The 18100-nt window shown below is 39.9% G+C and overlaps 2 protein-coding genes and 2 non-coding genes across 7 annotated transcripts in view; all 4 read left to right on the plus strand.

The window, feature by feature from the left end:
- The first annotated feature begins 1245 nt into the window (after window positions 1–1245).
- On the plus strand, window positions 1246–9647 carry kpna2 (karyopherin alpha 2 (RAG cohort 1, importin alpha 1)). The gene is given in 12 exon segments (XM_034127082.1): window positions 1246–1314; window positions 1519–1645; window positions 1730–1870; window positions 2826–2914; window positions 3156–3333; window positions 3335–3425; window positions 3961–4055; window positions 5802–6065; window positions 7417–7650; window positions 7844–8026; window positions 9172–9321; window positions 9406–9647. Coding segments are annotated over 11 exon segments (1587 nt in total). The 5' UTR covers window positions 1246–1314; window positions 1519–1576; the 3' UTR covers window positions 9499–9647.
- On the plus strand, window positions 4673–4801 carry LOC117480037. The gene has a single exon (XR_004555629.1). It is a non-coding gene; the product is annotated as a small nucleolar RNA ACA64 (small nucleolar RNA).
- LOC117480033 lies at window positions 6747–6875 on the plus strand. The gene has a single exon (XR_004555625.1). It is a non-coding gene; the product is annotated as a small nucleolar RNA ACA64 (small nucleolar RNA).
- A 1602-nt stretch (window positions 9648–11249) lies between the features above and the next one.
- smurf2 (SMAD specific E3 ubiquitin protein ligase 2) overlaps window positions 11250–18100 on the plus strand; it is an 85800-nt gene continuing 78949 nt past the window's right edge. For 2 of the 4 annotated variants that reach the window (XM_034127078.1, XM_034127080.1), the window contains exon 1: window positions 11251–11675. In XM_034127078.1, coding sequence (XP_033982969.1) covers window positions 11624–11675 — 52 coding nt within the window. In that variant the 5' untranslated portion in view covers window positions 11251–11623. Of the gene's footprint in view, window positions 11676–18100 lie in introns of all 4 variants that reach the window. The other 2 variants (XM_034127077.1, XM_034127081.1) reach the window with 2 other exon arrangements.

The following is an 18100-nucleotide window of genomic DNA, read 5'->3' on the forward strand; positions in this document are numbered from 1 at the left end:
TACCTGTCTTCTTCATCAGCCAGCATCCTTGGTATCTGTTGTTCACTGAGTTGATTCCCCCCCTTCCATCTTGATGTTTCTTGGCATCTCTTATGACCATTTATTTATGAGTTAGTAACATTTATAGTTGCCAAAGGGGAGCCTTATTGTAAAGTCTAAAACACATTCCCATTTATTAATGAGTTACTAACATTTCTAATAAGATTTAGCAGTACAGATACATGTGGGCTCACTATTTGGCAAGCAACCGGTCACAGTTGCCCTGTTTATCTCATGTCTTATAAAAGCTTATTAATGATTTACAACCTAATTAATAATTGAATTACAAACTATTCGTAAACCCTTTATAAGGGTAGTCTTATTGTAAAGTGGTACCCAAAAATCTGAGCTTTTGAGAAAAGAAATATGATATATAAAGTCAGCGTTATGAGACAAATGTCCAAATTATGAAATACAAAAGTCATAACGAGTAAAAGGTAGAAATTATGAGATTAAGAGTCTAAATGACACATATTTATGGGATGAAAAGGCAATCATGAGATCTAAAGTGGCAGTTATGAGGTAAAAAACATTGTCATAATGATGAGAACTACGTAAAGATTGATAAAATAAGTAAAAACTATTAAATAAAAAGTCAAATATAAGATTTCAATTCAAAATCACAAGATTTTGAAATGAAAAGAGGTTGAAATTATTAGATAAAGTCATAACTACGGGATAATGATGAGATAAAAAGGTCAATTATGAGATCTAAAAGTCATAATTACGAGATAGAAAAATCGAAATTATGAGATTAATCGAAATTATGAAGTAAAGAGTCATAATTATGGGATAAAATGTCAGTATTAAATTGTGAGATAAAAAGGTGTGACATGAGGTATTTTATGTAGTAACAAAGAAACGTGTCGTTTTCTATTGTAAATGTACAAAAAAGTATTGACATTGTTCTATCTAGAATGTCTTCCATAGATTATTAGGACGGTTTGTCCCCTGTAAAAGTGTTATTTCATGAGGACCGAAATCCACAGATCTGGGATCAGTTCATCCGTCACAAGCATCCAATGAAAAACCAGAACGACTGTTAAAAACTGAGTCAGGATCAGTTCCCGTGAAGTCTGATTCTGCCGCGCTACGGAGTATCGCGATACCCGCATTACGACACTTCCTGTTTGCTTCGTGATTTTTTCAAACGGACCAATGAGAAGAGGCGGCTGGATGCTTCTGCTCAAACAGACCAATCAGAGGGCTCAGTTTCAGCAATTTAAAGGTCTGTGCGGCACTTTCCGAGTATTACAACCTCCGAGCGAGAGCCAGGTAAGAACGTGTCTCCTACTTATCAAGCTTTATTAAAAGAAATGTCATTATATCCTTGAAAAAATACAGTTTTGCATACTTTTCTGTGGTTTATTGACGATATTACCAACTGTAGCTGGCTGTCAGGGGTTTATTTTGGTGTCAATCCGTCCATATGCTTGACATGAGGCAGCTAAAAGTGATTTAACCTATATTTCTTTGCAGGAAAAACCACTTAAAACTTCATTTTTACTGCTGCTAAGCTTCCCTGTCACCTGCAAACATGTCTGCTCCGTCATGTGAGAACGCCGACCGTCTGAACAAATTCAAGAACAAAGGCAAAGACGCCAATGTGAGTTTGATTTCTGCGACATTTTAGCTTCTTAATCCAGATATTTGAGGTTTAAATGTGACTTTAAATTGACCGTAAATGCAGGAGCTTCGTCGCAGGAGGGTGGAGGTGAACGTGGAGCTCCGAAAGGCGAAGAAAGATGACCAGATGTTCAAAAAGAGAAATGTGGCAGTGTTTCCTGACGAGGCCACTTCCCCTCTGCAGGAGAGGACCCAGAACTGTCAGGTGAGAGTTTTAAAAACGTCTTTTAAAACAAAGGAAACGTTAAATCTATTGTTCCAGTTGCTTTTACACGACTTAATGTGGTTTTATGTGCAGAGGATACAAGAAAACCCCATTTATAATCTTATAAAAAGCCAATAATGTAACTTTTTTTGTAGTTTAATCTTTGAAAATGAAGTGTATTCTGCTCTGTGCTGCTGATCTGAGATCTGTTAGTTGAGGAATGTAAGGGGTCGGTTTTAACACCACAGACCCCACCCTTAAATCACTTTTGCATGTACTTTTATATGCATTCATGTCTTTGTGAAACTCCCTATATATGTTTTTATTTAATCACATTTTCAGCAGTCCTATTCAAAAATGGTTGCCTACTTTCTTCTGCTGATTAGAATCAATCTGACAAAATGGAAACTTATGGATTGATAAAGTTAAACAGAGGGATAGGGATTTTGTGCTTCACTGATAAAATGCTATTGTATTAGCATGGGGTGAACAGCATTATAATCTATTCTAACAAATATATATTCTTCTAAAAGTTATTAAATTAAAATAGGCTGGGGATTTTTCTCCTCATTGATAAAGAACCATGTTTTTACATTATGATCTATCATTTAAGATGTTACGGTAGCATGGATGTTGCATATTTCTTTGTGTGATAGAAATACATAGACCTCCATAAATACTTTTTTGTAGGTTTTATCAAATTCTCAACCGCCTACTTGTTTCAGCTGTATCTACATCACCTTACTGCAGCCCAATGTATTCATTTACCAAGGTACAAATTGGATAATGATAAGTAACATTACAAGGGATTGTAACTTGGAGGCGTTCATGTTCACATATCATCTTTGTTGTTGTTAGCTGTATCTATCATGTTTCTAGACAATTGAGCTATAGGGGTCAGGAGAAGGAGTTGTTGTTATTGGTTTTAATCTTCCCTGTATTGTCCTCCTGCCAGGCGTTCAGACAGTGGACGGTGGAGGAGATCCTCACTGGAGTGAACAGTGGAGACGCAGACACTCAGCTGCAGGCCACTCAGGCAGCACGGTAACAACAAGCACATTTATTATTATTATTATTATTATTATTATTATTATTATTATTATTATTATATATAAATAAATGTGAATTTATGTGTGAATTCCCCCATAGTGATCAAATCTGACAGTTTCAGCTCCTTCTGTTCTTATCACTTATTCCCTCCTCTCTCCTCTAACTCACCTCCTCTCTCCTCTAACTCACCTCCTCTCTCCTCTAACTCGCCTCCTCCTCTCCTCTCTCCTCACAGGAAGCTCCTCTCCCGGGAGAAGAACCCCCCGATCAACCAGCTGATCAGCGCGGGTCTCATCCCGAGGTTCGTGTCCTTCCTGAGCCTGGTGGATTCCCCCCCCATGCAGTTTGAGGCGTCCTGGGCTCTGACTAACATCGCCTCGGGGACCTCAGAGCAGACGGCTGCCGTGGTGGAGGGGGGGGGGCATCCCCGCCTTCATCGGCCTGGTCAACTCCCCCCACCAGCACATCAGCGAGCAGGCCGTGTGGGCGCTGGGGAACATCGCCGGTATTTATTAGGCCATCTTTTTCACATTCTATCTACAGAGGTGGATTATAATGAAGTAGCTTTAGTACAAGTAGAACTTTTAGGTACTTGAACTCAAGTATTTTTTTTGTATGCTAATACTTCTACTGCGCTACATTTCAGAAGCCAGTATACTCTACTTATAAGATGTGCTGAACACATTGACGCATAAATGATCATAATCCAGTTATTTAATATATATGATTCTGAAATGGGACATTACACATATCAAATACTTTAACTTAAGCCAACTCTGTGTATTTGACACATCTTCCAAAAAGTCGCACCTGGTTCTTTTCCCAAAAATGTAGAAATGTCTCATATTCTATATATCAGGCCTTCCTTAAGTATCAAACAGGTTTTTAGCCACTCAGATTTTACTGGGTTTTTCCCCCAAAAGGACACATTTGTATACGTTTGTACATTTGCTTGGTGGTATTACTTGCAGATGTATGTTTTCTCATCTTGTTGGTGTCTCCTTGTCTTAATGATCCGTGTTGTTCGTCCCCCGTCTCAGGTGATGGCTCTGCCCTCAGAGACCATGTGATCAAACACGGAGCCGTCCTCCCTCTGCTCAGCCTGCTGGCCGTGCCCGACCTCTCCGTGCTCACTGTGAGTGCTTTTAATCATGTGACATCTGATTTATTATCTGTCTTAGTTTGTCATACATGTACTTTTCTTAAAATGGGAGAAAATATCCTTGCAGGCAGTTTAAAGGGGAAAAAACACCTTATTGAATTCCTTAAACAAATGTAAAAGAATATATACTGTTTATTCTACACAAGTATTTCAACAAAAAAAAAAGACAGCCGAACTAATTATTACAAAATTAAGTTTAAAAATCATATTCATCATAATTTACATTTTAATCATCTTTATAGATTTAAACATCCACTGAATTAGATCTGGTGTATAATGATGGATGCATAGTAAGAGGACTTAAAAAGGAGCAAATATCATTAATATAATATTTGTAAATCCCAAAAAGTATAAATATACGAAGTAAAATAGCAATTTGGGGGAAAAAAGTGCACTTTATCAGAATTGAAAGTATGAAAAACTATTTTTAACAACAGAGGTACATAACACACTTTCAGGAAAAGTCACGGACTGGGAGACTTGAATATTTTATTGAAAAAAAAGCTACATACAATCAAAAAACAGCTGCGGGTAAAATTGACCCGTTGGCGGTTCTAGTGTTAAAAAGTCAAAAGTATGACTTTCTTGGCTCGGTCTGAAAATGATCTCAGGTGAAACGTGACCTGAGTTCAGATAACTGAGCCTAAAGTATCCAGGCACATTAAGCTTATTTCCTGCTCATACATTGGCAGAGCGATAAAACCCATGTGCCAACAACAGCATTGAATAATCTACAGTATTTAACTCTTAGATTGTGTTCACCCATCTTAGAGCCAATTAGGACGTACCTAGTAGATCATGTCGTTGCCATGCTGGTCAAATATAAATCTGGAATTATAGTATGACATTTTATTATTTTTTTTTAAAGATCTCTTTACAGTTAAGATATTATCACTTGCGCTTTTTCCAAGACGATGTATCATTTCAATGTGTACACACAGTGAATGTAAATTGCTCCAAGTTCGTCAGACCTATTAGGCGTGTTGTTTCATATTCACTGATTACTCATCATCATATTGATAGATAAATAAAGCGCCTTGAGCACCAGGAAAAGCGCTATATAAATCAAATGTATTATTACAATAAATAAGGCTTAAAAAAAGTATAAATATACGAAGTAAAATAGCAATTTGGGGGGAAAAAGTATCAGAATTGAAAGTATGAAAAACACAAGCAAATGACACATGGTCATTCCCCTCTGTCCCCACTAGAGGGCGCTCTGACTCGACACTGCGCTCTAATCAAACTGCTCTCTCTCTCTCTCTCTTCCTCTGCAGGTGGATAAATGCGATTTTTTTTTTAATACAGCCTAAATAATAAAGTATTACGTTTAAAAATGAGTTAATGGAGAAATATAAAATGTAACATAATTAGTAATATCCGCATTTATTGAAAATCAGACTCGGGTTTATTTAGTAAGAACCTTTACACAGAATTAGATTTGGTGTATCATGATGCACACATAAACACAGTAAGAGGATTTTAGTTGTAAACCAAGAGCAAATATACATAGAATAACTATTAGAAATATTCACAAGAAATACAGTTTGAAGTACAATAGCAATATGACTTATTATTCAAAACATTTTAATGTGTGCACTATCAGTCATTCTCCTCTGTCCCCACTAGAGGGCGCTCTGACACCATGCCTCCTCTCATATCAAACTAACCTCTGCTCTCTCTCTCTCTCTCTCTCTCTCTCTCTCTCTCTCTGTGCAGGTGGGCTACCTGAGGAACGTGACCTGGACCCTCTCTAACCTCTGCAGGAACAAGAACCCGTCCCCCCCCCTCGCAGCCATCCAGCAGATCCTGCCTGTGCTGGTGCGTCTGCTGCACCACGAGGACCGGGAGGTGCTGGCTGACGCCTGCTGGGCCGTGTCCTACCTGACGGACGGCTCCAACGACCGCATCGAGGTCATGGTGCAGACCGGGCTCATCCCCCGCCTCGTCAAGCTGCTCGGGTTCGAGGAGCTGCCCGTCGTGGTGCGTACCAAACCTCATATGTGGTGTTTTTATTTTTGTATAATCGGAAGGAAATGAATGAGTTTATGTGTTTATAGCGTTGTGGACAGTCCCCGTTAATCAACTGTCACAGAACACGGTACATGGGGCAGTTTGTAGTGCAGCAGCGAGAGGAAGGGGTCACAGTTCTTGCATGTTGTAGATTGACCCTTTTTTAGGAGCAGTAAGAAAATCAACATTCAATTTTGTATTTGTTTCAACCTAAAACATTGAGTTAAGGAAATCTAAAATGATTATGACATAAACTTTGACTTTGAACTTCAGATGAATGCCTTCTGTCTGCATGCCATGACATGTTGTTCATGTGGTTGCAAGTAGTAGTAAAAAAGAGATTATTATGAAATATATAAAGTCATTATTTTATGTAAAGCGCCTTTGAGCATTAGGAAAAGCGCTATTAAAATCTAATGTATTATTATAAGATTTTAAAAAACTGATTGTGAGATTTTTTTAAATTAGATAAAACTTAATAATTATGATTTTAAAAAGTCAAAACTATGACTTCATCATCATATTGATCAATAAGGCCACAGTGCTAACCTCCAAGGCATTATGAGATTCAAAGAAAACTGATGGTGATATTTTGAAATTAGATAAAAGTTCATACCTATGAATTAAAAAGTCAAAAGTATGACTCTTGGCTCGGTCTGAAAATGATCTCAGGTGAAACGTGACCTGAGTTCAGATAACTGAGCCTAAAGTATCCAGGCACATTAAGCTTATTTCCTGCTCATACATTGGCAGAGCGATAAAACCCATGTGCCAACAACAGCATTGAATAATCTACAGTATTTAACTCTTAGATTGTGTTCACCCATGTTCGAGCCAATTAGGATGTACCTAGTAGATCATGTCGTTGCCATGCTGGTCAAATATAAATCTGGAATTATAGTATGAAATATTAATTATTTTTTTTTAAAGATCTCATTACAGTTAAGATATTATCACTTGCACTTTTTCCAAGACGATGTATCATTTCAATGTGTACACACGGTGAATGTAAATTGCTCCAAGTTCGTCAGACCAATTAGGCGTGTTGTTTCATATTCACTGATTACTCATCATCATATTGATAGATAAAGCGCCTTGAGCACCAGGAAAAGCGCTATATAAATCAAATGTATTATTACAATAAATAAGGCATCAGTGCTAACCAGCTTTTATTGGTTTTAGCACGATAGGAGATCTTTAAAGAAAACTGATTGTGCGATTTAAAAATGTGAATGAGATAAAAATTCATAATTATGATTTTAAAAAGTCAGAAAATATGACTGTCATCATATTGATAAATAGACTGTCCTCTCCCCCTCAGACCCCGGCGCTGCGAGCCCTGGGGAACATCGTGACTGGGACAGACGAGCAGACGCAGGCGGTGCTGGACTCTGGAGCCCTCGCCATGTTCCCCGCGCTGCTGCGCCACAAGAAGGCCAACATCCAGAAGGAGGCGGCCTGGACGCTGTCCAACGTGACGGCCGGCAGGGACTGCCAGATCCAGGAGGTCATCGACGCCGGGCTCGTGCCCCTGCTGGTGGACGTGCTGCTCAGGGTACGTTTTGTTAATGGTTTTTATTAAGCTCGTTATTGGTTGCTTCAGACTGAGCTATCGGCTCCTCTATTTATTTTTTAAAATATGATAAAGACGCATAAAACAGAAGTTCAAGATTCAAAGGTTTTGTTGTCATATGCACATGGCTAGTGATAACCATATGGCTCATCATCTCCCTCTCTTTTCTCTGCAGGGTGACTATAAAACCCAGAAGGAGGCGGTGTGGGCCATCACGAACTTCACCAGCGGGGGGTCCGTGCAGCAGGTGGTCTACCTGGTGCAGGCCAACATCCTGGAGCCGCTGCTGAACCTCCTCTCCTCCAAGGACAGCAAGATCGTCCTCGTCATCCTGGACGCCATCACCAACATCTTCATGGTGAGTGTTTCCAGGGGAAAACACAACAGTCTTTATCTCCACATATTAACACCACTTTAATATTTCTGAAGTAAAAAGCTAACGTTAAGCTATAAAGGAACTACAGCACGGTCACATGACTTCACGTCACCACTGCTAAGCTAAAGGTGGCTAATGTTGGGCTATAAAGGAACTACAGCATGGTCACATGACTTCACGTCACCACCGCTAAGCTAAAGGTGGCTAATGTTGGGCTATAAAGGAACTACAGCACGGTCACATGACTTCACGTCACCACCGCTAAGCTAAAGGCGGCTAATGTTGGGCTATAAAGGAACTACAGCACGGTCACATGACTTCACGTCACCACCGCTAAGCTAAAGGTGGCTAATGTTGGGCTATAAAGGAACTACAGCACGGTCACATGACTTCACGTCACCACCGCTAAGCTAAAGGTGGCTAATGTTGGGCTATAAAGAAACTACAGCACGGTCACATGACTTCACGTCACCACCGCTAAGCTAAAGGAGGCTAATGTTGGGCTATAAAGGAACTACAGCACGGTCACATGACTTCACGTCACCACCGCTAAGCTAAAGGTGGCTAATGTTGGGCTATAAAGAAACTACAGCACGGTCACATGACTTCACGTCACCACCGCTAAGCTAAAGGAGGCTAATGTTGGGCTATAAAGGAACTACAGCACGGTCACATGACTTCACGTCACCACCGCTAAGCTAAAGGTGGCTAATGTTGGGCTATAAAGAAACTACAGCACGGTCACATGACTTCACGTCACCACCGCTAAGCTAAAGGTGGCTAATGTTGGGCTATAAAGGAACTACAGCACGGTCACATGACTTCACGTCACCACAGCTAAGCTAAAGGCGGCTAATGTTAGGCGTGATGGCGTTTAGGCGTCTCATTTAGACACTTTGCTGCCGTTTTTTAATTCACCAGTTGGGTATTTACGGACATATTCTGTGGTAGAATTTAAAATCTCTTCAGCTTGTGTTAACTACCGACATATTTCAGGATGACAACCAAAAATACATTCAAAAACTGCTAAAAATTAAAACTAATTTCCGTGTTTTAGGAGTCCTTCCTGCATTATTAGATGTAACATCGTGCCTCTGAAGTAACATTTATGCATGTTTTCCTTCCAGGCTGGGGATAAAATCGGCGAGTCCGATAAACTGAGTCTGATGGTCGAAGAGTGCGGAGGACTCGACAAGATCGAAGCTCTGCAGAATCACGAGAACGAGATGATCTACAAAGCTTCCCTCAACCTGATCGAGAAATACTTCTCTGACGAGGTACGTCTCTTATTAAAACTGATTTTAATTTAATCTTTGTTTACACCTATGAGTCGTCTTAACTTTATGTTTCTGTTGTTAAAGGACGAGGTGGTTCAGTCTGTGGTTCCCGAGGTGACCGATGACGGCTATGCGTTCCAGATCAGTGAAAACCAAAGCACAAGTTTCAACTTCTAGAGACTTTCTGATTTCCACTTCTTCTCTACACTTTACTGTACCCTCCTCTCCTGTTCGTCTCCATCTGTGGAGTTTCCTGTATGCGTTGTACATACTGTTTTAATGTGACAAAACATGACTGTAAATAAAGTTGTTTGTACCACTCGCAAGGGTTTTTGGTTTGTGTTTACTGACTTTTGTATTCATTTTATATATTTTCCTATACATATTTTTATTTCATCTTAAATATTTAGATTCTTCAGGCTGTCCGCGGGGTCTTAAAAGTTGATAAATCAATTTAGCGAAAATTAAGGCTATTAAAAAGTATTAAATGGCATTTTCCAAGGTATTACATTTTGTAGCTTGTTTTCAATAAGTATATAAATTGTCCAAAGAGGTTGTATTCTACAGTGTGCCTGAATGTAATCATTGCGTAGGTGTGTAGTGTGATTCTGTGTAGTTTATTGATGGCATCCCGTTGGATTTGACGTCATCTGAACAGGACATCGCACGCTCACTGCTTGATAGCGCGCGAAGGTCCGTTTACGCCGGTTGTTAAACAACATCGTTATGGGGAAATGCAAGTCTGCGTCCAAATGGTTGGAAGATAAGGAGGAAGGACAATCAATGCTGTGTATAGTCAATGTGAGGTAAAGTGTGTCGCCAATGGTTAAAACTGCAAGTGGCGATGAGGTCTTAAAATGTATGGAAAGGGTCTTAAAAGGTATTACATTTGACTTCAGGATTCCTGCATATACCCTGCTATAACATTACAAAAAATGTGTTTATCAAATATTTGAAATGCTCCTCGACAAACTTAAATGCTCGCTGTTTTCCTTTGAAAATATAAGACATGTTCTCCAGAGGCAGGAATCCGTTATTACATCTTTCTAAGGTAAAGCTATGACGCGATCCAAAAAGTATGTTTTGAGTATTTTCCATGTCGAAATATACGCAACTATAAAACAATGAAATACAGAAGACATCAGCTGACATAATCACTTAAGAGTAAATGCAGTTTACAAATAATGGTACATTTAATAAGTACAATATATAAAAGAATCAGAATTACTTTTGTCCCACAAAGGGAACATTTACATTGTTGCAGCCAAGAGACAATACTGATAAAAACAAAATAAAACGGTCTCTAGTAAAGTGGCAAGCATTTCCTGGTCATAACTAAAAACTTGTGTTCAAGTACTATTCTCAATGCAGTACTTTCACTTGTAATGGAGTATTTTAACAGTGTGGAAAAGTAACTAAGTACATGTACAATTTTAAGATATTTGTACTTAACTTGAGGATTTCCATTGTATGCAACTTCCACTACAGTTCAGAGGTAAATGGTGTACTTTTCCTCCACTACATGTATTTAATACCTTTAGTTACTTCACAGATGTGGATGAATGATGTGAAATATAATCAAGTGTTAAATCAGACTTTAGTTCCACCTGGACTAAATTCACAAGCTACCCTGCAGTATACAAAGTCATTCAAACTAGCTGCACCTTTACCAGCTTTGAGAACACTTTAATGATCAATCATTATAAAACATATCATAGGCTATATATTATTCTGAAATGGACCAATCTGCACAATGACTACTTTTACTGTCGCTACTTTCACTATATTTTGATGATAATGCTTTTCTACTTTGACTTGAGTAACATTTTGAATGCAGGACTTTTACTGTAACAGAGTATTCCTACACTCTGGTACTTCATAGTACTAGACCTGAGTACTTGTTCCTCCTCTGGTAACATGTTGGGGAAACGTGAAATCACTCCCCCAAAGAGTGTTGTCGTCACCGGTCAGAGCAGAGGATCCACTCCGGAGGAGGACCAGTCCGAGGCAGAGGCTGATCCGAAGATGTGAAGACAAACCCGGCGTTTCCCCAGCAGCTTCTCTCCACTTTCCTCCGGGGGAAAATCATTTTTTATACATGCATTTTGCAGCTTTCTCTTTTATTTTATGTTTGCATTTGTGAGTGCTCGCCATGGCAGTACAGTTCGCATCCGGGCCACAATGCCTTGACTCCATTATTGTCTAAAACTGGCTGAGGTTGATAAACCTTGATATTATAATTTTTATTTTTTACAGTTAATTTTTTTTTATTACGTGAAGTGAAGGCTGGAACCAAGAGGACATGTCTAACCAAGGAGTCCGGCGGAATGGCCCTGTGAAGCTGCGACTAACAGGTAGCAACGCTGTTTAAATCCCCATGGGAACTGGTCGCATCCAGCAAATAGACGAAGCCCGTCTGGCTAGTGTGTGGATAATACACTGGATAGGGGGGGCTCAGTCTATTACACCCAGCAAATAGACGGGGCTAGACGGGCACCGTCTATTTGCTGGACGGGGAGAGTTTCCCAACCAAGGGGGCTTGTCTACTACATCCAGCAGATGGACGGGGCTAGGTGGGCACCATCTACTTGCTGGATGGGACCAGATCCCATAGGCTATATGGAATTGGCTAACGCCGGTTCTTTCTACTGTGATTTCTACGATTTTGTAAACAGCTTCAATGCATTTTATAAATTATTTGTTTTTAGTGTTGACCTTTATCTGAAAATTGACTGTGTAGACCCCTAGATGAAGCTAAATGTGGATATTACTGTTCCTGGAAGTAGTCTGATCCCTATGTTGTGCCCATTAAGAGTGTGCTTACACTTGAATAAACCAACATTTGGCCTGATATCTTACATTTTTATTTGGCTTATAGATACATATATGCAATGTCAGTGTTACCCAACTATAACACTGTTTTGCCCACAGACAGGCTCATATAAAGTTGGCTAGCAGACAGTAGCCTAGCATGCCAGCTAGCCATAATCAAGCCTTTATGATGCCAGGCTCCACAGGTCAGAGAGTCTGGATCTGAACAGAGAGCTTTGTCATATAACTGAATACACACACACACACACACACACACACACACACACACACACACACACACACACACACACACACACACACACACACACACACACACACACACACAGGTAATTGATCTTAAGAACTTTTTGTAATATAATTTTCTGTTTATGTTGAATTATTAGAGATGCATTTTGCTCAAAGTTTATCACATGTTATTTTAATTCTGAATCTAAAGTCACTAAAAGCTGTTTGATAAATGTAGTGGAGTAAAGGATAAAGAAGCATAAAATGGGAATACTCAAGTAGTTCTTCAAATAGTACATTACTTTGAGTAAATGTACTTAGTTACTTTCCACCACCGTTAATGAATACAGACAGACAGGCAGACAGACAGACAGGCAGACAGACGGACAGACAGATGGACGGACGGACGGACAGGCAGACAGACATCTGCCTCCTTTGTGGTTAAAACAGGTCACCATAAGTTGTGTTCCTGCAGTATAATCAATTTATAAAGCAGTTCTGTTCCTGTGAACACTTCATACTTTCGCAGCTCTGTTCTTCCTCCTCAGCTGTTTTAATGTGTGCCATGTGAGACAAACAGCAGAAACGGTTTACATGAGCGCTCTCTGTTTTGACTGGGAGACGAGAGCCCGCCCTGTTTGATGTCCGTCCAGCGTCTGACCTGAGTCAGATTCCATGGCAGGCTTTCAAATTAAATATTTGAGCTGGTGCTGTTTTTTGGAAACAAGGAGCGATCTTAATAAGAGAGATAATATGAGCTCGACGTGCAAAAAAAAGCCAAGGAAATCAGACTTTGAGCTAGCTGTCAGAAGTCATTCAAGGTTCAATGCAAGATGTGGAGAGTTGTATACAAAAATGTCAAACCCAGCGTTCTTAAATTTGTAAATACATGACATGTCATACAGTGATGGCAGCAGATCAGTCGGTTGGGAATTAGCTTAGGAATTGGATGGTCGTCGGTTCGAGTGACACGTTACACCCTTCCCAATTTAATATCCCCCCTTAAATACTTATTTTCTGCATGATTCTCTCTGTATATTTGTCAGTGGATTTTTGTTTTCCAGCACCGCTAGCAATCACTCCTCGGGGCATATTTAGAATTATGTGATGTTGCCCACATGATCAGCTCCGGTCCTAAAGCTGCAGCTCTACGAAGAAGTACTCACTTTTACCAGAGATGCTTCACTACACACTGTCATTATGTGTTTCTTTGTTTAGCGCTGCACAGCTGTGTAGCTGCTGCGAAGGAAGTAATGGACAGGATGTAGAGTGGTGCAGGAATGAGTCCTGGAAGTTAGTTAACATTTTCGCACTTTCCTTGATTGGAAGTCAATTGTTTTTAGGATTTTTTTTTAAAGTTGTTAGTCTGAAAAAGGTTCTGTATTAACCCTAGCTGAAAATATTTTAACGTTTTGTTCTACAGCATAAAATACGTCAGCAAATACCGTAGCCTACAAATGTTCGATGTGTCTATCATAAAAATGCCGGTTGCTAACAAGTGTCTAAAAAAGATGCCCAACATTAGCCGCCTTTAGCTTAGCGGTGGTGACGTGAAGTCATGTGACCGTGCTGTAGTTCCTTTATAGCCCAACATTAGCCGCCTTTAGCTTAGCGGTGGTGACGTGAAGTCATGTGACCGTGCTGTAGTTCCTTTATAGCCCAACATTAGCCGCCTTTAGCTTAGCGGTGGTAACGTGAAGTCATGTGACCGAGCTGTAGTTCCTTTATAGCCCAACATTAGCCTCCTTTAGCTTAGCGGTGATGACGTGAAGTCATGTGACCGAGCTGTAGTTCCTTTATAGCCCAACATTAGCCACCTTTAGCTTAGCGGTGATGACGTGAAGTCACATATCTTATTTTCTCCAAAATCCAATAGAACATTCCAATTGGCTTTATGTCGAGCGACCACTTGCGATGCTAACTTCCGAAATGTTCTACAAAAATGTGTCGCCACTCTTTCGAGACCTTGTAGCTGCATGTAGTCATTTGTAGTCGGGTTGATTTTTGACACATAGCTGCAGATGAGTTTGTTTCCTGGCAGGTTGTGAATGATGACATTCAACAGGCCTGTAGCTGTTTGTGCTGAAGGCGTCTCTACTTGCTGACAGCCTTCCCCCCCCCACTGTCCATTTGAACCAGATGTTGCACATGTTTGCCAGCTATAAAACTGGAAAGATATGGCAAGCAAGCTGCTAAAACTAACACTCAGGGTGAGAATTGCCCCTCGACAACAACGGGACAGGTTTCCATTAGACTCTCCAGCTGATCACCCCTAAATTATGTGACATACAAACACGGGGTGATCATAAATTACATCATCACGCCACGGCTCATTGATTGTCTGATCACTATTAAATTCTGTAGTGCAGACAGAGCTCATGCAGGGTTTTTTCTAAAGAAAAATGCAATACTGTGGAGCTGGTCTAGTATATAAGATATATCTATTATCTCGAGACACGTATACAAGATGTCTCCGCGGACGTAAACAACAACGTGTCGTCGGAGCTCCGTAAAAACAAAGCTGTCTCTGCCGTCTGACGCTCTGTTTGATACTCATATTTCTGGAGTCATTATACCGTTTTTGAGGAACAGAAATATAGTTTTCTGGCATCACTTTAACATCTGCATTTTGGTATGTTACCTGGTTTAGACAAAACCCTGTCATGGTGGGATTTGCACCGCTTTCCATGTGTTCACTTTAAACTATAATACCCTGCTGTTGTCATATATCGTCATACAATCAATGTGTACATTTTTTGTCTTTTGTATATATTTAAATGTGGTTTAAATGCTTGTCTTTATTCTTTTTAAAGGCTAAATAGTTTGTTTGCACCATTTTACACCAATGAGAATCCCTTGAATGTGTAATGGTACCAGGCAATAAACTAAACTCTTGAAATTCTGATTCTGAAAATTGATGACACGCAGCCAAAAGTTCACTCTAATATGATTTGAGAGTTTGCAGAAAGTGGAACGCACCCCTGCCGTCCGTCTGAGTCAAACGCTGTCCGTCACAAAGAAGAAGTCTAAGCTCCTTTGAATCAATTTTCCGCCCCGAAAGACATGCAACAGAATAATAAACGAACTGATGTGTGATTGATTTCCTGGCCCGATGCAGATTCTCGACGTTTATAGCCTCGTCTTTTTGTCTTTGCTACGAGTTTACATGTGACTTTTTGAGGCATATGGTTTGCTCATCTGAATTCTTTGGCGCGCTGCAGACAGCGAAGAGATCTCTCTCTGTGGGATTCCCTACAATTCTCCATTCACATTCCCACCTCTTCCTCTCTGAGTCAGTCCTGTTCTTTCCGACTGTAAGCCTCGTCTCCCTCACACCAAAGAATATTTCACTCCCACCCTCCCTCTGCACTCACCCGTTCGGTTTCTGTCTGTGCACCCTGACACTTATTTGCGGATAATCAGCTACAGGATTTAAAGTCGCTGCAAGTATCTCCAAATAGTAGAGGTGGGCACTATAAAGCTTTATCAACAGGGTTGGGAGGGTTACTTTTTAAAGGATGTTTTTTTGGTTGAAATAAGGTCTGTGGTTCACACAAGCTGAACTTAATTCCATTACTATAGCTAATTACGAATAAAATACATGTAATCAGTAACCTATAAAAGTATCCTAAATACTCACCATTACTTCTGGATTACAGCAATATCAAATACCATCCCATAAACTCATGCTGTTTTAGTTTAGTGCATGAATTCAAGTATTTTTGCTTAATAAATGAGGTGTCAGCCTACTGTATTCAACACAAAAGAAGAATGAATGAAAACCAAAAAGAACATGTAGGCAGTATGCATACCTATTTCAAATATTGGACAACAAAACATAATCATTTACAAAGCGTTTACCTGTGAAGGGTTCTTTAAATTACATCAGGACTCTTGGATAGTGACAGTATGTTCGCAGCTGGAAGAACAGCTTCTTCTTGAAGGTAATGTTGGTCACTATATCAAATTGACACAAAGTTAAACCACATTTTTGAGTAAAAGATGTTGAATATTTTTGACCACAGTTGGGCAATAAACAAAAATAGAAATGGATAATGACAGACTGGTTTATGTCCAAGTTTAAGTCAGACATTCCACCAGAATTGACCTGTGAAGACCACAGCTGCTTAATATCTGAATAAAAACAACCCTAATTCAATGTAAGTTATGATCATTGACTTTTTTCTTGCGAATAACATAGTTTGGAGCCATCCGTGTGGTTTGTGTGGCTATGAAAGAACCCCTTTTCAGACATTAAGAAAAACATGTGGAAACGGATCAAATTTGACCCGAGGACAACACAAAGACTCTAAAAAAAAAAAACTGAGAAATCTCCGACCAATGAAAGCATTTTTTTTAGCTAGAAGCCATAATAATGAACTGGAAGACTTTGGAGTTTGTAACATATCATGCTTTATTTAAAAATGTATTGAAACATTGCAATCCAGCTCGAAATCCCAGTTTTTTGGAAATGTACCTGTGGTCTCTGTAAGGCAATACTGGTGCCTTTTATTGTATCCTAATTACGTTATCCTATTACATGTAATCCGTTACTCTCCACGCCTGTTGCTCCATTGGTTCCTCCCTCTCCCCTGCAGGTTGACTGGCAGTTGAATGGACACAGATGCTGCTTTAGAGTATAAATTATTTGGAAGATGCAACAAAGACCCTGGGGTTCACACTGGCCTCTGTGTGTGGCTTCCAGTGAAAGGCTTAGGTCTCTCTTTTCAATGCAGCTTGGTCTGGGTGTAGTCTACAGATGGGGGGGTCTTTGGATGTTGGATAATTGGAGGAGAACCCCCCCCTCTTCCACAGCTGGTTACAGATGGAGGACGGGACCTGATGATCAAACCGTTCTAATGTGGTCTGAGCTGGATCTCGGTGCATTCATGTGGTCTCAGTCTGAGTATGGAAGTGATTTGGCTTCATCTGGGTGTTCAGACAGGAAACATGGTAAATATGCAGTGATGAGCTGCATGTGGGCTCTACTGAACCATCACCAGAGATGGCAACAGTACACACATCCTTTACTCAAGTAGAAGTACAGATACTCGTGTTTAAAAATACTCTGGTAAAAGTAGAAGTACTGACTAAACTTCTTTACTCAAGTCAAAGTAAAGAGGGCTTTGAAATGTACTTCAGTAAAAAGTACCCATAACTAGCAGCTGTTTTAAAGAGTACCTGACCTCCCTTTATATTAATAGAACAATAATGTCATTGTTAGCTAATGAATGTTTCCATGCTGAACAACGGCAACATGACAACGTTTTCATTGGTCCCTCTTCTTTAGAGAAGACCAGGAAATGATGGATACACGGATCGTGTTCAAATCAATAGGCACGCAATGACTCTAAATAATAATGATCACGCCACCAAACACACATTCAAACTAAAGGAACCAGCCTGTTTGGAAAATGTGAGAAGTAGAAAGTACAGGTATTTGGGTTCAACATGTAAGAAGTAGAAAGTACAGGTATTTGTGTTCAACATGTAAGAAGTAGAAAGTACAGGTATTTGGGTTCAAAATGTAAGAAGTCAAAGTGGAGTAAAGTGCTGATACCAGAAACATGTACTTCGGTACAGTAACAAAGTATTTGTCCTCAACTACTTCCCACCTCTGACCATCATGGACATATCTTTAGGAAACATTTCCACATTTTGCATGAAAGAAAAGAAATACAACAGAGCAGAGCGGGGAAACATGTGGTGTCGAGGAATCAAA

Source organism: Trematomus bernacchii, unplaced genomic scaffold (assembly GCF_902827165.1).
Source record: "Trematomus bernacchii unplaced genomic scaffold, fTreBer1.1, whole genome shotgun sequence".
NCBI lineage: Eukaryota > Metazoa > Chordata > Actinopteri > Perciformes > Nototheniidae > Trematomus > Trematomus bernacchii.